Consider the following 20,957-nt stretch of genomic DNA (forward strand, 5'->3'; position numbering starts at 1 on the left):
ATGGCCCAACAGCCACCTGCCCTCTGGGGAGCGGCTCCTTGGAGCCAGGGGAGGCTGAGATATCCCAGGCACCCTGACTAGGGGGCAGAGAGAGAGGCAGGCTCCACCAGCGGCCAAAGAGCCACACAGGGAGGGGGTTGAGGGTCCAGGGTCAGGCAGCCTGGTGCGTGGGCATATGATCCCCCCTCCACAGATGCTGAGAAACATCTTATTTTTTTAAACTGACAAACCGTGGCCTCTGAGGTTGAGCTAACTTGGGAGTCCGGCAGGCTGTGCTCTGCTCTAGGGTGCCTCTCCTCCTCTGGGGCCACCTGCTGGGTGGTCCCCACTGCCTGAGGCCCTGCACACTGGGCCCACATGACTGGGCATCTGTCCACTGTGACCCACGCAGCACAGATGGCCAACTGCATGTCATGCGCATGCTCACCCTCTACCCTGGGGTCCCAGCTGACCCCCCGGCACAGCCCACACTTTTGCTGAGCACCACACATCTGCTTGCTGCCGGCTCAGCCATGTGGGCCTGGCTGCGGGGACCCCCTCCCACCACGCACTCTCGTCCTCTCTGAAGTCTTTCCTCTTGTTTGCCTGGAAACCAGCACAGGTGTCACTGCGCCTCTGTTCCTCTGCAACGGCCCCACCCCACGCTGCTCGGAAGCAGGTCCCTGTGGCAAGGGCGGGTCACAGGGGCAGCTCAAGGAAGCCCCTCTGCCCACTTGGCTGGAGCCCCCGCCGGAACAGGGCCCTCTAAGGCTCAAGCAGACCCACTGGCTGGGTGAGCTATCCACTAAGGTGCCACAAAATCACAGCTCAGGGCTCCTGAGGGGATGACCAACATGGAGGTGGGGAGGGTCGGGGCAGGGACTCAAGGCAGCAGCTGGGAGGCACGTGGGGTCAGAGACCCTCAGTTAAACCCCTCACAGCTCAGTGCCCTCTGTCCCCACATGCCAGACGAACACTGGGCACACTGACCACCACAAAGGACCTGGGAAAGCAAGCATGAGAAATCCAGGCCTGGTGGGACTCAGGCTCTTGGGCCCCCAAGCCCCAGCACAGGCTCCGTGAGACTCTGGCCCCCTGATGGCTCTGCTGCATCCCCCACAGCCAACCTAGGACCTCTGTGTTCTCCCCCTAGCCCCTGCTCTCAGGGTTTGTCCTCAGACCTTCCCCCTCTCCACCCCAGCTCCTCCCAGGGGGTCTCACCCAGGTTCCAGGCTCCTGATTTTGAATCCGTAGCCCAGACCCTCAGCATCCTGTGAGAGCCCTTTCCCACGTACCTGTGGGCCTCCCCATCACTAAACACATCCGGGGCCTGGTCCTTCCCGCACCTGCCCTGGCAGGAGCCTGACCAAACCCTCTGTTCTCACCAAACCACCCACCTCAAAAGCAGTAAGTGGAAGCCACCTAGCCACAAACGTTCAAAATCATTTTATGGGATTTTTTTTTTCAACAAAAAAATGAAGCTAGAAGAAAAAAGCAACTGTAATTTAAAGTACATTAATGAGATTCTCGTCACAAGCGTTTGTGTTTTTGGAAACTAAACATTGTGGTGGCCCCTCCCCAGCACCCCGGGAAGGGGCAGGCACCCCCCAGAGGCCGGCCAAGAGCTCTCAGCAGAGCTCATTCTAATACTATGATCACTTCTTGGTCTTCAAGGAAACGGCAGGAACTGCGTTGCTCCCCACAGATAAGGTGAGGCTGCGGCGCCTTGATGCAGTCAGTTCTCAGAAGTAAGCCGCACTGTCCTGTGGGACTCCGTGCATGGAGGGTGGCCAGCCCACAACTGCACCTCGGGGATTTGGGCCCGTTCAAGCACATCTTCAGTAAGCCTGGAGCCACAGCTGTCGGGGCCACAGGAAGGGGGGCTTTTAGGAGGCGCCAGGGGGCCGAGGTGCGCAGGGCAGGTGGCAGGTGGGGTGGGCTCAGAACTCCTCGTGCACATTCCGGGCATAGTCCATCAGTTTGCTGCCCGTGAAGAACTCGCTGTACTTGAGGACCTCCTCAGGCTCTAGGTGGTGGTTCTGGTTCTCATCGGCGATGGCGATCATCTGCTTGGCCTCGTTTAGGGCATTATACTCGTTCATGGGGTCCATGTAGTCCTACAATGGTTCCAAGCACAGGGCCACTGCAGACCCTGGCTGCCACGGCCCTGCCCAGCTGCCCACGCCCCGAGTGTCCTCTTCACTACAGCGCCGCAGGTCCACACTCAGTGACGGGCCTGAGAGCCCCCAGGACAGACACCCCGCCCCACTGGATGCTCCCTCAGGGAACCAGCATCAGGGCCTGACCTCTGACCCTAAAACCAGCAGAGAGCCGCTCCTTATGCAAAACACCCCACTGGCTGACAGTACAGAAGCAGCAAGGACAGATGAGCATGTTCTGGAAGGCAGACACCAGGCTGGAAGTGGCTCAGGGCCAGGCAGCCTTCACCTGTGTGGGCACCCAAGACTTACCACCTCCACCTTTGTCAGGACACCTAACAGAAGGGAAGGGTTAGGGATAGGGAGGAGGGAAGCCCTGCCTTGAGTGGCCACCAGGGACCTGCCCACAGATCTACATGGTACCCGGACACAGGCACAGACACAGACTCAACCAGCTGCGCCCGCCAGCTATCAACAGGGATCAGAGAATTCTGGCGTAAAGTGAATGAGTCATCCAGCAACGGGGAAAAACAAGCCCACACAGCACCTACACGACACTGGCGAAAACACTTCAGGGGAAGATGGTGGATTCCAACCCCGCCTGTGGCCCCCAGCGCCCCAGCATTCAGCCAGCTGCCCATTGGGGAGCAGCTCCTTGGAGCCAAGAGGGGCCAAGACATCCCAAGCACCTTGACCTGGAGGCAGGTACAGTACCTGACTGAGCTGCCTGCTTTTCTGCTCAAATCTCATCTGAACAACAGAGGTGACCACACTGGCAGGTGGATCCCCCCCACCACAGGGAGCCCACCTCCAGGTGCCCCCACAACCAACACTGCCTTCTCATCACCATAGCCCCTGCCTTGGGCACACCTGGAAGCCTGGGGACTTGGGCCCCACCTTGGGGGGTGGGAGATGCCCCCCCAAGCGCCTGCGCTCACCTCCAGTTCCGCCATGGTCACGATCCCATCATGGTTGGCGTCGATCAATTCCTCAAACTCTTTTTTTCGGTCTCTGACCCAACTGTCATCAATGTCCTGGCCCTGCTGATTCTCTACCGTGCCCACGGGCAGAGAGATGAACTCAGGCAGTGAGAGCTGCTTGTCACCGTCCTGGTCTGTGGGATAGGGGAGGGGATGCTTGGCCCTCAAGTGGGCATGGGACCACCCAGGCCCATCCAAGGGAAGTCAACCAAACAGGTTCATTGCCAAATGTTCCATGTGTTAAATTTTAGCCTAAAGCAAAACACCTGACCCACTCAGGAGCCTAGCGGAGGCCAGATGGTGCAGGACAAGGCCTGACCATCTCTTACCGCTGTGTGGCCACACAGCCTCCAAACCCCCAGGGCCACCGCTGCCAGGACTGGCTGCAGGTGCACCATGGACCCTGCCGTCCAGCCCAGCCACCAGCAGGGCGGTGCCAACCCCCTCAGCCTCACCACCCCCTCAGGATGGGCCATAGGCCAGGCCTCACCCAGGTCCCGGACAATCTCTTTGACCATGAACTTGAGCATGCCACGGCTGTGCTCAGGGTGCAGAAACGACAGGAATTCATCCTCCGTCAGAAGCAGGTCTGAAGGGGGGTTGTCCGCCTGATACCAGCGATCCTTCAGGTTCTCTAGGACTTCCTGTGCTGGGAAAGGCCGACCTGTGAGGACCCAGCACCCAGGACACCTGCACGCACCTGAGCAGCTCTGAGATGTGCTGCCTGGATGGGCAAGGCTGGCCCAGGACACAGTGGTGCATGAGGCCAGAGGCTCAGCACCCCAAGGAGAGCTTAGCCCTCAGGACGCACACAGTGCAGAGCCCCCCAGACAGACACAAACCCTCCCAAGATGCAGACACAGATCCCACGAGGTACAGATGCAGAGGCTCGTGACACAAACCCCCCAAATATGGGTGCCGACCCCCCAACACACCCCCCCAACACACACAGGCACAGACGCCCTCCTGCAGGCCCCACCCTCAGCTACTGCTGCTGCTGTTTGCTCCTTGGGAGAAATGGAAAGCACGATGTAGGCGGACCCGCCCCCGCCACGCACCCACAGGAACAAAGCGCGACCTTATTCCCTTCTATCTCTTTCACGTGCGCGTATACGGTGGGTAGGGCTCTGGAGGAAAACCCAGCTTCCAGGTATGACTCAAGCATCCCCCACAGCCTCTCACCACAGTCCCCCTTCTCCCTCCGTGGGAGGCCTAGAGCCCAGCCTGAAGCTCCACAGGCTCCATGACTGTCCCAGTCTTCCAAGAGAGTGGCGTAGGCCAGGCAAGCAGGAAGAGTTTGGGCGTGGAGATCTGTCTGGGCCCTCACTGCCATCACCAGGAGCCAGGCCATGGCTGCATCCCACACAGCACCCGTCATCTAGAGCCCCAGCACCTTCTATGACAGAAGATCCCGTGGTGACCTACTTTTAATGGCAAATACACCTGAAGAAAGGTGGGAGTGACGACATGTTCTCGCCTGCTCTGCATTGGGACAAGAGGCATGGGGACAGGTACAGAGTCTGTGAGCAGCTGTACCATGAGGTCAACTGGGGATTTAAGGGGTGCTGAACCCAACACCACAGCAGAGGTCAGACACACAAGCAGCGATGCCAGCAGCGCCAGAGGCTGGAGGGAGGCCTGGCACTGACCTGAGCAGGCCCCCATGTGTGGTACCTGGGGATAGCAGCCCCCCAAGCCCACGTGCATGTGCCAAGCATCCCTGAGGAGACACGCTGCCACATGGGAACTCTTGAGCCTACCTCTCAGCCCCCACCTGTGCTCCCTGGCATCCCACACCCTCAACACTGCTCCTCACTTCTGATGTCCCTCACCTGCTCATCCCCTCCAAACTAAAGAAGGGACACGTGCTGAAATGAAAGAATTGACAGGCAGGCTTAGGCAGCAGAGCCCATGTCCCTGAAGGACAGGTCCTGACCCCAGACACACCTGAGGGAAAGGCGTTGCAGATAGACCAGATCCCAAGAGCAGGCGAGACAGGGGGCCGGCTCCCTGCACCCCAGCAGCCACCCAGACGCTGGTGTCAAATCGCCAACATCAGCAGGAGGACAGAGCCCTCTCCTCCCCCCAGGACCCCTAGAGGCCTCTAAATACACTCTTCAGGGGACAGTGGAACCCCAGGACAAACCATGGAAACAACACAGAAACAGACATGAAAAAGGCAAACTGCCATTTCAAAAAAAATAATCGGGATCCCTGGGTGGCACAGCGGTTTAGCGCCTGCCTTTGGCCCAGGGCGCGATCCTGGAGACCCGGGATCAAGTCCCACGTCGGGCTCCCGGTGCATGGAGCCTACTTCTCCCTCTGCCTATGTCTCTGCCTCTGTGTGTGTGTGTGTGTGACTATCATAAATAAATAAAAATTAAAAAAAAAAATCACATCCAAGGTACATGCTTTAAGAAGAACAGAAATGAAATTCTGGATGGCGCCCCAGGAATGGGGAAAGGCCAGCCAGTGTCCAAGGGTGTCCAGGAGCCTCCGTGCTGCTCAGGAAAAGGATCTGGTGCTGCTTAACCTGAGGCTCTTCTAAGTTACATATGCACCACGGTCAGATGAAGCAGGAAAAACAAACGTATGAGACACATGGACAGGGTGCCTGTAACAGGCAGCCCCCATGGGACAGCCCAAAGGCTGGGGGCTCAGACACCAACAGAAAAGGGAACTACAGACCAGTGTGTCTCATGCAAACATGCCCCACAAAAGACCAGCAAATTAAACCCAAAAACATGTAAGAAGAATTATAGACCATGACCAAGTGGGACTCATCCCAGGTACACAAGGCCAGTACCATTTCAACATCTGGAAATCAATTACCGTGATCATCACATCAACAGCTGAAGAAGAAAACTTGTATGATCAGATCAACAGACAAAAATGACACAAAATCCAACAGTCATTCATGATCCAAACTCTCAGCAAACTAGGAACAGAGGAGGATTTTCTCTAGCAAAGAACACCTACAGAAAACCTGCAGCTCACACCAGTTTAATGGGGAGAAACTTAACACTTCCTCTGAGATCAGAAAAAGGAAAAGGTGCCCCATCACCAATGCTCTCCAGCATGGTCCTGAAGTCCCAGGAAATATGGTAAGAGGAAGAGGCAGGATGTATACAGATTGGGAAAGAGGAAACAAACTGTGTTCGCTGATGTCACTGTCACCTGTAGAGAAATCTGAGAGAACTAACTAAAGTCCTAAAAGCACTACGCAATCATAGCAAGACTGCAGGACAGAGATAGCACAAAAAGGCCAGTCACTTCCCTGCTTGCCAGCAAGGAAGGCAAAGAATCAGGTGAAGGATGAACAGGGAAAATACAAACAGAAAGAAGGCATGACTGCCACCCAACAGAGGACAGAGGGGTCTGGGCCCCTAACCACAAACACTGGCACAGACAAGAGTGCTCACGGTCCCCCTGAAGACCCAGCAGCAGGGGACAGCCACAGCCCAGGGGCCGCAGCAGCAGCAGCCCTCACAGAGCGAGGCGGGGGACGGGTGGGCACATGACAAACAGGGACCAAGTCATGGGTGCAAACATGCTGCAGAGAAACTTTCAAACACACATCACCAAGAGAAGACACGATAGGACAAGGGTGGGATGCTGACTCACTGCGTGGAGGAAGAACAGGACGCAACAAGCAACAAGCCAAAACTCGGCAGGGGCCCCAAACGGGATGCAGTGAGGGCTGTGAGGATCCTCCCTCCATCATCACGGACCCTGTCCTGGTCCACAGACCTCCCCAGCAAAAACCTATGGGAGGCCGCCTGCTGCCCCCATGGCCTGCCCGGCTAGAGGCCTCCCTCTAGGCATGCCACAGGGCCCAGACACTCACTCTCCTCGTCGACTTTCAGCTCCTCCCCATTCTTTATCTTCTCCGCAATTTCTCGCTCATTGTGGCCTTTGCTCACCAAAAACTTCACCTTATACTCGTCCCATGACACATGCCCTAGAAGATAAGACCGATCCAAAATGGACAGTTTTGGGAAGAGGTATGTGATTGTTTGCAGACATCTTCCAGTATCCCCAGGCTGCAGGCAAGTACAGAAGCATTGAAGTGGCCACAGCACACCCCAAAGCCAGGCCCGTGCCCCACACCCCCATCCTCACCTGCAGGGGATGCATGAGCCAGGGGTCTGTCTTGGGGCCAGCACAATCGAGCACTACGGCCTCACCTCCTCTGCCCCTACACACTGCCCTCCCCTGGCAGCCTCCAGCCCATGGAGTCAGGATGAGGTCACCATACCGTCGCCATCAGGGTCCACAGCATGGAAGTGCACCTTGCTCTCCTCGATGGCCTCCTGGAAGTGCTCTGCCGTTTTCTCCATGATCCAGTGCTGCATCTCCTTGGCGCTGATCTTCCGGTCAGTATTCACATCAACCCTGTGGCCAGACAAGCAACATCAGACGAGGTCTCCAGAACCCGGGACCAAAGGATGGCCAGCGGGACTTCACTGCCATGAACAGGGACACATTCTACCCAACAGTGACGCCAGAAGTGTCAGGGGACACTAGGGGTGGCAGGGAAGACTGGTGGTCTACTCTGTAGCAGCAGATCAGCACCACTTCCCCAGTAGTCTGGGGGCCACCGGGGGAGGACAGACTCGGCCCTTGCTCAAAACAGGCGGCATCGCCAACCCAAATCTACACACCCAGACACATGGGGCCAGAGCTATGAAGCCAGAGCAGAGTCATGTTCCATACGGGGCTACAGATGGCTAAATGGAGAAGCAAATACAGATGCAAGTGTGCGTACATGTGTGTGCATGCATCAGCACACACTCAGTGTATGAACTGGCTCATACACACGTGTGCAGACTAGTATGTGTGTGCATGTGTTAACACACCTATGTTCACACACATCATCTAGCCCTGCCCACCAGGAGGGCCCCAGGAAGCAACCCCAGCAGTAATGCACAGAACCAGTGCCCAGATCTGGGCTTCTACCCACCGTCCTGCAATAAAAGAAGCCAGGGCTCCCTGGAGAGTTGCCCCTGGAGCACCTGGTAGTGCCAGCAAGTAAGGAAGTGCCCCCAAAACAAACAAATGGAAGGGCTCCCCACCGCCAAGTGGGAATAATGCGAGCGGCAGACCAGCGCAGTGCTGGATCCTACCCAAAGTGTACAACAAATGTCCAGCAGTCCCAGCTGACAGAAGGAAATGAGTGATAAGTCAACGTACGGGGAGACAGAAATGCTCCCCACAGAAATCCAAATCATATGGTGGCTCCCCTCCCCACCCCAGTTGCTGAAGGGCAACTGTCTCACTGAGTGGCTCCCAAAGAAGACAGGAGGGACAGGGAGACACTTGGCAGACACCACCTGGACCAGGTGACCAGGCCAACGTGTCCCAAACTGTCCTACAGATGCCAACTACCCACTAATGGGATGTGACAAGAGGGCCACCTCACCTCTGGGGTGTTCTTTCCCAAACCCCAACCCCACTCTCAGCACCAGAAAGCACAGCAAACAAACCCCAAATGAGGGACCCCACAACTGTGCAGTCCTCCCCAAAACTGTCAAGGTCATGAAAGAGTAAGAGAGAGACACCACCACATCCCAGAGGGGACAGAGGACCCGTGACACTCAGCGTTCCTGTCCCCTGAATGGACAAGGGACAATGGGAAACAGAGTGGAACCTGAAGGCTGGAGTGTGGGCAACAGGAATAGCCCTGCTGATTCTTAGTTTTGACAAGTGCACTGTAGTTACCTAAAGGTCAGTATAAGGGAGAACTGGCTATCTTTGCCACTTTTCTGTAAATCTAATATTATTCCAAGATAAAAATCTTATTTAAGAAATATTGTGGTGGGGTGCCTGAGTGGATCAGTCAATTAAGCACTCGATTCCTGATTTCGGCTTAGGTCATAATTTCAGGGTCGTGGGATCGAGTGCCATGTCAGGCTCTGTGCTCAGTGCGGAGATTCTCTCCCCCACTTCCCCTCATCACCCCCAAATGCATATGTGCAGGTGTCTGTGTTCTTTTTCTAATAAATAAATTAATTACTTTTTAATGTTGTGACAGGGGACCCCTGGATGGCTCAGCGGTTTGGCACCTGCCTTCAACCCAGGGTGGGGCCCCGGAGACCCGGGATCGAGTCCCGCGTCAGGCTCCCTGCATGGAGCCTGCTTCTCCCTCTGCCTGTGTCTCTGCCATTCTCTCTCTCTCTCTGTATCTCCAATGAATGAATGAATGAATGAATGTTGTAACAGGATTACATTAATCAAAACCAGGTCCTTGAGACCACGTATAACTCGGGCAGGGGGCCAGTGAGGCAGCAGCTAACAAAAAGCCAGACGCCACAGTCTTGTGCTATGCGGCCTCTTGAAGGAGGAGTGGCCATAGATGGAAGTCAGTGTGGAAACCACAGTGGCAAGTGGTGGTGAGTAGAGTGAGGTGCTCCCCACCTGTGACCCCGCAAAATAAGTGATACATAACAAAAATACCTCCTGTGGACAGCTACAGCCACACACCTCAGAAAGACTGAAAAGCAAGCAGCTTGCAAGGCAACCCCCATCTTCCCGCTGGCAACACGGCTTACTGGTCCCATTTTCTCCACTTCCAGGGAATGTGTTCTTAGCATTGCTACCCCTCTGAGCAAGCACGCACCTCTCCACCTGCAGGGCCCCTCGTGACTCCGTGCAGAGGGCAGCAGGTGCCCAGGAAGAAGAGGCCCAGGTGAGGTCTGGCATTAAGCCTGCTTCCTGCCTGAGCACAGACATCTGCACACCTGGACCTCAGAGCCCTGACAGGTGTGAGATCCAGGTGGGGCTCCAGACACACCCCCAGCCCCCACAGTCCCAGGCTCATTGCTGAATTTTTGGCTCCTGCTCTGTGCTCCGTCATGATACCCAGCTATGTTCCAATCAGGTAAACAACGAACCTTCAACATTGAAAACATAAGCATGGCAGGAAAACACCCTGCCTCCCGACTGCACCCCCTGCTCCAGTGTCAGGCGCCTGCTCCTGGCGCAGTCTCTGGGCAGCATCTCACCCTCTTTGGATTCTGCCCCATTGCTGTCACCTGTCCAAGAGGCCCTGCCTGGTCTCTCGAGGCCCGGCCCTCTCATGGCCCCTTCCTCCCAGAGCCCTGGGCCCCCCAACACACAAAAGTGCCAAGGGCTCTAAGGCCCAGAAGCAGCCCAGTGAGAACATGCTGCTGGCTCAACAGCTGAGTTTGAGTCTGTCTGATGGGAAGATGTTCTAACGGACACAATATTCACAGGTTTGAGGTTCCACAGGTATCTTGGGGTCCAGGGTGAAGCCACCCTCTCCCAAGGAAGCCCAGGGCAGGTCCGAGTAGATGTCCTTGCCCAGTGTTTTTAGCCCAAAGGCTACCTGCGGGCACACAGCTGGCCCGTGGCCCAGTGAGTGGTGCAGACCACCCTCGGTACGCTGCCGGAAGGTGGCTCCCAGTGTGGGGAGGGATGCTCCCAACAGAGTCCTGGGGAGAGGCCAGGGACCTCGACGTTAGCCAGCCAAATCATGAACAGATTACCCAGTCTGGTGTTGGTCCAGCGCCCACCTGTCTCCCACTCGGTCTCGGCCAGCCCACCATCCACAGGCCTTCCAGCCGCCCCCAGCTGATGGGATCCACCTCTCTCGCCAATACCTATCCAGGGAAACCCCATCAGGGCATCATGGAGACACAGAACAAGCACTGCAATCTCGCTGCCTTGTGTGGGTTTGCCTCCATCTGACAAAGAAGGAGCCACCTGCTCCCTGGTGGCTTGGTCTCCAGTTTTCCTCTGCTCACAGAAAACAGAAGACTTCACAGTAAAACCTGGATGCTAGACGAGGCTTTAGCACATTTCATCAAGGGCAGAGTCACCAGTTCCTCCAACTCAGCCCCAGAGGGGGCTGTCCAAGGAAGCATCACCCTTTCCCCCTAGAGCCTCCTAGTTGCTCCTCCTTTCTCCTGACCTCTGAACCCCACAGGCCCTGGTCTGGCCATGGTCCTCTCTCCAGATCTCTCACCTGGTGCCCAGACTTGGCCGAGGACACACTCATGCTTGCTGGATGCTCCTCCTCAACTCCACTTGGTAACTGGTATACCCGACATCTCTGCTCTGCTTGTAGGAGCCTTGCACTCGCCCCACCCTCTCTCACCTCCACCTGCTTAGTCCTCTCCCACCTACCCAGTGGTAAAACCCACCACACCCCTCAGCACACCCCAGCCTCTCCCAAGTTACTGCACTACTCACTCAGCCCTGCTGCCCTCCTATCTGTTCTCCACCTCATTTCACCCTACCCTAGGAATAAACAGCACCCAGCATATGCCAAGACTTTGTTCTCCACACACCAAGGAAGCAGGGCTCTCAATGCTCCCTTCCATAGATGAGGACGCTGAGGCTGAGAGGCTCAGGGAACAGAGTCCAGGTCCAACTACCAAGGGCCTCTTCCCGGGCTCATGCCCTGGCCATGAAGCCCCTCCACTCTCTTGGAGGCTCCAAAGCCACCAGGCCCTGTGCCCTCTGGACGTGTGTCCCCAGCCTGTGTGACACCTGTGTGCACTCAAAGGGGCTCCTCTCAGTCTCCTTCCTGGAACCGAGAGCCACGAATCCTGGGTCCTGGAACGTGCCTGGACCACTAGTCACCAATACCCTGGGAGTCTGGGACCCACCAGGCCTATGCTGGGCAGGGAGTCTCCTAAGGCTCAGGCCCCCTGAGATCTGTGGGCCCTGCCCAGCCCCAGCACATGGCCTGTGTGAGCTGTGGCCACAGGCCACAGGTGCCTACTTAGAAAAGATGACCATCAGCCGAACCCCAGCACATGGCCTGTGTGAGCTGTGGCCCAGGCCCAGGTGCCTACTTAGAAAAGATGACCATCAGCTTCCGCCTGCTCCTCCGTGGCTCTGCATCCTCCTCAAACCCGTCCATGTCCTTCCCCAGGAAGACCTCCTGGTGGAAGTCCTTGTTGAGGTGTCCATCCATCTCCAGCTTCACCCCATTCAGGTGATCCGGGGGTAGGATCTCAGGCTCATCCTTGGTGCCTGCTCTCTCCCGAGCAGATGAGTGGTTGGCAGGCCGGGCAGACACATCCATCAAAAGGATGACCCCCAAGAGCCATATGCAGTGAGGAGCCAGGCCGCAGAGGGGAGCCTGCCTGAATGCCATGGCCACCCAGGTCTGGACTGTGAGATGGCCTGCAAATGCGGCCAGGAGCTGGGGAGAGAGGAACAGGACAGGTCATTAGTGAGGCCTGGGTCACGACCTTCCCACCACCCCAGGTACTGTGAAAGGCCAACAGCCCACAGCTACCAGACCCCGGCATGCAATTAAAAGTCCACAAAGAGGACATGGCCAATGTTCAATGGAGCATCAGCAAATATTTCACTAAAGCAGCGCTTACTTTACAACACAATATAGAAATTCTTGGTTTATGGATCTATACTAGACATACTTTTTCATTTTCCAAATATGCTGGAGAAGCATCTTATCTCTCTCTCTTACTCAGGTCTAAGTTGCCCCACCTCAAGGGCCACTCAGCATCACTAAACCTACCCCTTTTCAATGCCCACAGCGGCTATTCCCAAAACAGTCTTTCTCCATCCCTCCTGGTATTGAGACTGACCCCAGAGTCATGGTAACCCACTCTCCAAAACCCAACTCAGCACTTGTGAGCTCTGTCCCTTTGGCTCAGTCACCTGACCTCCCCAGCCTCGGTTACTACCGTGAAACAGGAAGCCCCCTACCCCAGTCTGAGGCACTGTGAGGACAGGGCCTGGTGCCAGCAAATGCCCAAACCATCCAGCAGGGCACCAGCCCCTCCCTACCTTCCCATCTCAATGACCTGCAGGTGTGCACACACATACACAGCAAGTACACACTTGTACACAAACACGAGCATACACACACACACACACACACACACACACACACACAGCCCTGCTCATGTTCACACAGGACCAAGAAGACAGGAAGTCTGTCATCCTCGGTATGCCTGGGCCTGGCAATGAGGAATCGAGGCCACTCTTCGGTCTACTTCCCCACAGTAAGGATCCCAGGGCCACAAGTACTCATGCCCAGCACTTGGCCATCCCAGCCTCTTCCCATACCTGGCTCCTTCCACTTACCTGCTTTCCCTTCCAGGCTCCTCCAGATTCCCTTCTGGAATGACCTAGAACTCCCTTCTGGCTGGTGCCAGAACATGGCCCAGCTGCCTGCTCAGCGTCTAGCTCAGCTTCTCACAGACCTTCACACTCCACACTTCCCAAAAGAACAGCAGTTCCTTCTGGCCTTTTACTTAACCTGTCCTCATAGTCTGTCCACCTGGCAAACACCTGGTGGTCCCCTCGGGCACAGCTGAGGCCCTGCCCTCCTCTGGCAGTCTTTGCAGGGAGGAGCAGCAAAGGGAAGCCCAGTAGCGCCCAGGGCCCAGGGCTGGTGGCCCTGGAGGCACCCACAGCAGGCCAGGGTGCCACCTGCAGTCAAGTTGGGGCATGGCAGGAAGCACAGGACCTTCTACCTGGCCAAGCAGATGTCTATGCTGGCCAGCAGCACAGCCACCACAGCACAGCCTGAGGGCACACTGTGCGGGACACGAGCTCCACTGGCTGGTACGGCAACACGAGCAGATGCCACCACTTGCTTACTTGATGCTTCCTTTCAAATGTTCCTACTCCTGAATGGCACTATCCACCTGTCAGCTGACACCTTTATATGCTAGTCCTGTCAACCTGAGCACCACCTGGGCCCACTCTCTGAACTTGTCTCATTCCTGTGAGGGGATAGCAGACACCCCTCTCTACAGGTCTGGGGGGGGCCTGCAATGTCTTCAGAAGCACGCAGGCTGGCCAGCTGCCCCAGGGTGTTCTCTGTGACAGGACTGCCCCTGAGTCACATCCACTGGAGCGCCACACCTCCTGCCCCTCACCATCCAAGCAGCAGTCACACTGTCCACACAGCTGAATGAACATGTACAGGGGTTTCTACCACAGTGCACACACATGTTCCTGAAAACATCCGTGTTCTGCAAAAGCGCACAATAAAAAACACAGGGCCTGTGGGAACAACATGGGGTACGTGTCTCAAGACCAGCAGAGCCCTACATAAACAGACCCTGAGGAACCCAGTAAGTGGTGTTCACCCACTGTACCTCGCCCACTCGCTGTGGGCAAGGCACCCACAGCTCCAACCAGCAGCTTGGGGTCCGGGGGATTATGCTGAGTGGAGACGCCAGTGGGGCCCAGGAGGACATGCAGCCTGTCACAAGCCTGCGGTCACTAGGGTCCGCTGCTGGCCGTCCTTTCCTGCTCCTGCCTGCCGGAAAAGTGCTGTGCACACCAAGATAACCGCCCCTGACATTAATACAGCCCTCTCTGAACAGTGGCCATAAAAACACGTATCGGGTCCAGGCAGACTGTACTTTGCTCCCGGAAAGAACAAACTCAATTCCTTCCTTATCTTCAAGGGCAGAACACTAGTTCTGCAGATAAAGCAACCTCGAAATAATCAAACGGATATCAGGAGGCCAAGTGAGACTTTGTCTTCTCCCTTCAGAGGTTCCTTAGCAGGAAAGTAGCAGCGTGGCTGAGGATGCCATCAGGTGCTGGGTTCCTCACCCTCTGCCGGCCCTGCACCCCTGACCCTCAGGCCCCCACCCCCGACCCAGACACCTGACCCCCTGACCCGAACCCCCGACACCTGACCCCCAACCCCGACCCCCTGATCCCGGCACCCCAAGGCTGGGATTTCAAAGCGCAGGGAATCCCCATCCTCTAGAAGCGACGTGAATAGGGAAGGCAACACCTCCCAGGGCTCCCAGCTTCGGCGGACGCGACATTTCTCGGCCGCCCTGGGGTGTCCGTTCCGGCGAACCTCAATCTCTCGCGGTTAAAAGCGCAAACGCTTCACCTAAAGGCCCCGTCACCGGTCTCGGGAGTCGCGTAGAGAAGGTCGGTAACAACTGACACTGGCCGACCCGGAAGCCAGGGTCTTCACACGCACAATTTCAAATCTTCACCAAGTCCCACCAGTTAGGGCAGCGAGGTCCCCTCGCCGGTAAACACCGGGGTCCCCCCGGCTCCCTTGCCGACCGGTCATCGTCAGCCTGTTTCCCGGAGGCAGCCGTCGCTGAGGGCAGAGATGACATGAGCCCAGGATCCAGCGGCCCGAGGGTGCGTCCGCAGGCCTCCCGCCGCCCCCTCCCTGCCCCGGGGCCCTCACTCACCCACCTCCCTTCCCTCGCTCAGGATCCACCGAGCGGGACCCGAGCGCCCGTGACGCCTCTAACCGGACTCGCCTAGGCCGCGGCCATCTTTCTTCCGGGAAGAGGCGGACCAAGAACGGCGCGCGTGGGCACTACCCCAGCGCGACGACGCTGGTGCCGCCATCTTTTCTCCGGGCGGAAGTGACCGCGCGGCCCCTCCCAGGGGCAACCAACGAGCAGGGTGCGCGTGCCCACGTGACGGGTGGGCACGTGACCGGCAGCGCCGGGCCCTTAGCCTCCGCCGCGGGTGGAAGCGGCCTGGGCGCCGGCTTCGAGTCCTCCGGGGCGCCTCGCGCGCGCGCGCGTGCGCGCCCGCCATGAAGCTGCTGCGGCGAGCGTGGCGGCACCGGACAGCGCTGGGCCTGGGTGGCCTGGCGCTCTGCGGCGCCGGGCTGCTCTACTTGGCCCGCTGCGCCGCCGACGGCCCCCGCCCGCCGCCCGGCCGCAGCCCCCCGCCCGCCGGGCCCGCGCGCGCCACCGCCTTCCTGGCGGTGCTGGTGGCCAGCGCGCCCCGGGCGGCAGAGCGGCGCAGCGTGGTCCGCGGCACGTGGCTGGCGGCGGGGCGGCGCGGCGGCCCGGGCGACGTGTGGGCGCGCTTCGCGGTGGGCACGGGCGGCCTGGGCGCCGAGGAGCGCCGGGCCCTGGAGCGCGAGCAGGCACGGCACGGGGACCTGCTGCTGCTGCCGGCACTGCGCGACGCCTACGAGAACCTCACGGCCAAGGTGCTGGCCATGCTGGCCTGGCTGGACGAGCACGTGGCCTTCGAGTTCGTTCTCAAGGCTGACGACGATTCGTTCGCGCGGCTGGACGCGCTGCTGGCCGAGCTGCGAGCCCGCGAGCCCGCGCGTCGCCGCCGCCTCTACTGGGGCTTCTTCTCGGGCCGTGGCCGCGTGAAGCCCGGAGGCCGCTGGCGTGAAGCCGCCTGGCAGCTCTGTGACTACTACCTGCCCTACGCACTGGGCGGCGGCTACGTGCTTTCGGCCGACCTGGTGCACTACCTGCGCCTCAGCCGGGAGTACCTGCGCGCCTGGCACAGCGAGGACGTGTCCCTGGGCGCCTGGTTGGCGCCGGTGGACGTCCAGCGCGAGCACGACCCGCGCTTCGACACTGAGTACAAGTCCCGCGGCTGCAGCAACCAGTACCTGGTGACGCACAAGCAGAGCCTGGAGGACATGCTGGAGAAGCACCAGATGCTGACACGCGAGGGCCGCCTGTGCAAGCAGGAGGTGCAGCTGCGCCTCTCATATGTGTACGACTGGTCCGCGCCTCCGTCGCAGTGCTGCCAGAGGAAGGAGGGCATCCCCTGAGCCGCCCAGCACCCGGCGCTGGAGGGAGGCCGGGACAGATGCCTCAGGCGGGGTTCTGGGCAGCAGCTGCTGAGGGGGCCTCCCACCGGCCCTACAGGTTCCCGATGGTCACCCAGGATGAGTCCAGCCCTTCGGGGGACGGGGTGTATTTGGCGACCGGTGGGGTTTTCAGGCAGATGCTGAGTGGCAGTGGACAGCGTGTAGGGCCCGGCTCCAGTGGGTGCCTGGGGCTGTGCATCCCAGTGGTCACTATAGGGCTTGCCAGGGCAGCACATAATATCCAGGGAGAGATGTCTTGTCCCTGGAGTTCAGCCAGCATGGGCCTACACTGGGAAGATGCCCACCTCTGAGTGTGAGGGCAGGCAGAGGTGGCTGCAGCCCCTCCCCGGTCTGGGCGTGTGCTGCCTTCTCCCAGGGTAGAGGAAGGCAACCAGAGGCTGGATCCTCCAGGCACTTGCAGAGCCTGACCCCAGAGAAAGAATCCAGACTTGTTCGGGGGTGGGCACTAGGTCACAGCCTGCATCCTGCATTGACCGTCCATCTAGGAGGTCACCACATTGGAGCTGTGACTGCAGGGAACTGATCTTCCGGCCCTTGCATGCTGCGACTTGACTGTGTTGTGTTCCAGTGGCTTTTATCAAAATCACCGTAGATTTATTGGGTTAGGTTACCTTCTTTTATGTTCCACGTTGGTGTCATTTGTCGTGTGGCGATCCAAGAGTTAACTGTGTGTGATGTTAATTAGCTTCAATGGTATTTTGGTCTGTGTTGCTTTAGAGTGAATTCGTGATAAATGTAATTCAGTGCTAGCCTGTGATTTATAAATACTGTAAATTTGTGTAGATAAGAGATTAAGTTAGGAATGTGGACCTCAGTATTTTTTAAATTATTTAAGGGAAGACTTTTCTATCAGAACTTGGACTTTGTGGATTAATCTGTTTTTACAGCTTGAGTCGTAGACCTGTTGCTGCCTGTGTGTTTAAATGTGGAAGAATTCTAAAACTGTCCATTTCTCTTCCCAGTTTACACAAAAGTCAGTCCTATTGTCTCTTTCTGAAAAGACTTTCCTTTTAAGGCTTCCTTATGGCCATGCAGGGGCAAGTATTTCCCACACACGCATCTGTTATTGTAGACTCTGGGCTCAAGTTCCAGGAATCTGAACCCTTGGAGGGTTCAGCATCGGTGAGGTTTCCCACGTTCTGTCTTAAGAAAACAGGCTTTGCCAACTGGCGCATCCCTTTGGAGACAGCACTCTCCCTGCTGATCTTCTCTCATACCCTAACAGATCCCAGAAGATCAGAGTTTCTTTTTTCCCCATTAAATGTGAAAAGTGAGTGCTGTGGACATCACAAAAGTAAAATAAACAGACTCCAGCATACCCGTGAGCCCTTTTCTCAGTCCTGCAGTGTTCGATGCTAATGCACGTTCTTATTCTGGAACCTGGCTTGGGTTTGCTGTCCAGGTCACCCGGCCATGCCACCAGCATCTGCAGTCCTTCGGGGCAATACAGTCTGGGGGTGCAAATCTCTGACTTGCCTTTTTTCACTGCCATTCTTTCGTGTTCTTAGGCCATGGATTTTTTTTTTTAAGATTTATTTATTTATTTATGACAGACATAGAGAAAGAGACAGAGACACAGGCAGAGGGAGAAGCAGGCTCCATGCCGGGAGCCCGACGCAGGACTTGATCCCAGGACTCCAGGACCACGCCCTGGGCCAAAGGCAGGCACCAAACCGCCGAGCCGCCCAGGGATCCCCTAGGCCATGGATTTTAAAAGCAGATGTCTTGTTCTGCTTGCACCACCATGACAAAACCCCACAGACAAGGCTCACAGTTCCTCACAGAGTGCTAGCTAGCAAGGTGCAGTTCTGGGGAGGGTCCTCTTCCTGCTGTGCAGGTAGCCACTTTCTCGCCATGTCCTTAGGATGAGAGAGAGCCAGAGCAAGCTTTCTGGTGTCTTAACAAGGACACTAATCCCAGCAGAGGGCCCACCCTCATGACCTCAGCCAACACCAGCTCCAGTTACTATTACATTGGGGGTTAAAGCTTTAGTCTAAATTTTGGGGGACACAGTCCAAGCAGAAGGTTTGGGTTATTTTTGTTTAAAGGTAGAAGAATATCCAGAATTTGAAGTCTTGGGCTAGAAGGAAGGGGGGATGGTCTTGTGGTCGCAATTCTCCTGCTATTAGAAGGTAGAGCTGGGCCAGAGAGGTCCCATGACCCATGGGACCCCATCATGTCCTGTGATGTGACAAAATTCTAATTATAAGGTGACTGTGAGCCTTCTGATTGGCTGCCTCGAGGCAGGTCTGACTGCCCCATAAACACATTGTTTACAAGGCAAGGATTCATGAGAGGGTCCAGGTTTGGAGACACAGGTGAGCAGAAGGGGACCCTGCCAACTGAACAACAGGTTCTCAAGGAATGCTGAGAACAGTGGGACACCTGGACGTCTGTCTGAACCTTTGGATTGTTGAAGGGGATGGCATGTGTACATCTCCATCTTTCAAACAAGGAGACTGCTGGCATAGACCAGACAGCTTCTGGGACCTGGGTTCCAATGACAGAGCCAGTTCTGAGATGAAGGCTGGACCTCGAGACCCCTGCCCAGCATCTGCAGTCCTGCTGTAGCTTCTGGGTTTCTCCAGAGTGGACCCCATGGAAAGTATGGCACCAATGTCCAAGACCTCCTCATAAAAAAATCTAGGCATGTCTCTTTGGAGGAGGGGGTCCTGGAGCTTTAGCACTCAATTGAATCACATGGAAATGCTAATGTGCATTCCCATTCACAAAAATGGGAACTTTGTATTGTTCAACCTAAGTCATTAAATTTCCAAAAGAACAGACCAGGCAGTGGGCTGACTGCATATCATCAGCACATTGTGATATCAGTGTTCAGACCACATGGAGCTGACAGCCTAGAGTGACCCTCCGCTGTCACCTTATCTGTTGTCACGGGGCCTTCAGATAGAGCCTGCCCTCCTGCGGTCCAACTGGTGGACTTTCCAGGTCAGGGTACCCCTCCCCATCCACTGAGGCACCCCACTTGGGCTCCACACCATCTGGACATGTGTGCCCTGTGGACCAGAGGCTGAGCCAAGGCTCTCTGTGAGCCCAGCACTGTCCAGGAGGTGGGGATTTAGACCACCGAACGGGTTTTTATGGGGGATTTAGGATGCAGGATGGCTGACTCTGCTCCCAGCCAAGCCAGTATCCTTCTCTTAGTTGTCATCAGAGCCCACTGGCAGGGCATTGAGGCCAGACAGGGCAGGGGGCATCCAGAACCCCCTCAGGTGGTGTGGCCCTCCTCGCTCAGGGTTCTGGTCCTGCCCCTCCCTCCCCCAAGACCAACATGGAGAGCAGGTGTCTGGAGAGAGAACATGGGCCGTCAGAGGACCAGGATCACGTGCTGGCGCCTGCATTCAGCCCTGGCTACAGCCCCTTCACATTCCTGAGAATGGAGGAAAAGACGGGGCCTAGACCCTGCGTGCTGTGGCCAAGGTCCCATGGCTAGAAAATGGGAGAAACTGGAGAAACATTGGCAGTAACAGGATGAATCTATGAAGAATCTTGTCAAGAAAGAAAAGCCCATCCCAAAAGATTGCCTACCGGGTACTTCCATTTCCAATGACATTCTTGGACGGTCACGGTTATAGACATGGAGGACAGATGAGCACTGCCAGGGGTCAAGGAGGGGAGGTGGGAGGGAGACAGAGGTGGCTCTCCTGGGGGTGGAACTGCCCGGCATCTGGCTTGAATGTCAACATCCTGCTTGTGATATTGTCCAGTAGTTTTACAAGACTCTACCTTAAGGAGAGACAGGCTGAAGGGCACAGCAGCTCCCTGTATTATTTGTCACGAGTACATTGCATTTGCAATCATCTCAACATCTAAAATTTAATACAGAAATATATATTACATCACTAATTCTAATACAAAAGAGAGGAATGTGAGACCCAAGAGACTCTGGAGGAGGCAGTGCCCTCTTGGGTGGATGGGCACCAGGAAGGGACTGCAGTCACGTGGGGGAGAGAAGCGTGGCTCCCAGAGATGAGCCATGAGCCGTGTGGCCAATGGGAGTTGGTGCTGTAACCCACCATCTGCCCTGTTTCCCTGGATCTCAGCCAAGAGCCCCCATCCCCCCTCCTGCCCCCTCATACCCCCCAAAAGCCTGGGCCCACCTGGTGTGGCAGAGTTGGCAAGAGCTGGGAAGGATAGGGGACATGGGAGGGATTGATGGGGACAAGGGCTGGAGTGTGGGGGGCCCACCCTGGACCCACACCTGTTGGAGGGGACCACGTAGCAACAGGG

General features: G+C 56.8%; 2 protein-coding genes across 4 annotated transcripts; one reads left to right on the plus strand and one right to left on the minus strand.

Annotated features, from left to right (window-relative positions):
- Positions 1–1,410: 1,410 nt before the first annotated feature.
- SDF4 (stromal cell derived factor 4) lies at positions 1,411–15,460 on the minus strand. 3 transcript variants are annotated; one of them, XM_041772147.1, is made up of 7 exons: positions 15,305–15,460; positions 11,941–12,293; positions 7,377–7,513; positions 6,966–7,079; positions 3,609–3,767; positions 3,077–3,252; positions 1,411–2,096 (listed from the first exon to the last, which is right to left on the minus strand). In XM_041772147.1, the coding sequence occupies exons 2-7, from the start codon at positions 12,243–12,245 to the stop codon at positions 1,920–1,922; spliced, it is 1,068 nt and encodes a 355-aa protein (XP_041628081.1). In that variant the 5' UTR covers positions 12,246–12,293; positions 15,305–15,460; the 3' UTR covers positions 1,411–1,919. The 3 variants fall into 3 exon arrangements, with proteins under 3 accessions (XP_041628081.1, XP_041628082.1, XP_041628084.1); XM_041772148.1 differs by having other exon boundaries at positions 15,301–15,428; XM_041772150.1 differs by lacking the exon at positions 15,305–15,460 and adding an exon at positions 14,985–15,190.
- A 114-nt stretch (positions 15,461–15,574) lies between these two features.
- On the plus strand, positions 15,575–19,492 carry B3GALT6 (beta-1,3-galactosyltransferase 6). The gene has a single exon (XM_041772827.1). The coding sequence runs from the start codon at positions 15,657–15,659 to the stop codon at positions 16,644–16,646; it is 990 nt and encodes a 329-aa protein (XP_041628761.1). The 5' UTR covers positions 15,575–15,656; the 3' UTR covers positions 16,647–19,492.
- The last annotated feature ends 1,465 nt before the right edge of the window (positions 19,493–20,957 follow it).

This window comes from Vulpes lagopus, chromosome 10 (genome assembly GCF_018345385.1).
Source record: "Vulpes lagopus strain Blue_001 chromosome 10, ASM1834538v1, whole genome shotgun sequence".
Taxonomy (NCBI): domain Eukaryota; kingdom Metazoa; phylum Chordata; class Mammalia; order Carnivora; family Canidae; genus Vulpes; species Vulpes lagopus.

What these genes read in the sequence shown, in the direction of transcription:
- B3GALT6 (XM_041772827.1), top strand. Translation starts at nt 15,657, where the DNA reads ATGAAGCTGCTGCGGCGAGCGTGGCGGCACCGGACAGCGCTGGGCCTG.
- SDF4 (XM_041772147.1), bottom strand. Translation starts at nt 12,245, where the DNA reads ATGGCATTCAGGCAGGCTCCCCTCTGCGGCCTGGCTCCTCACTGCATA. An exon ending in CTGATGGTCATCTTTTCTAA is followed by an intron (nt 7,514 to 11,940) that starts GTAGGCACCTGG and finishes GTCTGGCCACAG; the next exon opens with GGTTGATGTGAATACTGACC. An exon ending in TGACCATGGCGGAACTGGAG is followed by an intron (nt 2,097 to 3,076) that starts GTGAGCGCAGGC and finishes GAACCATTGTAG; the next exon opens with GACTACATGGACCCCATGAA.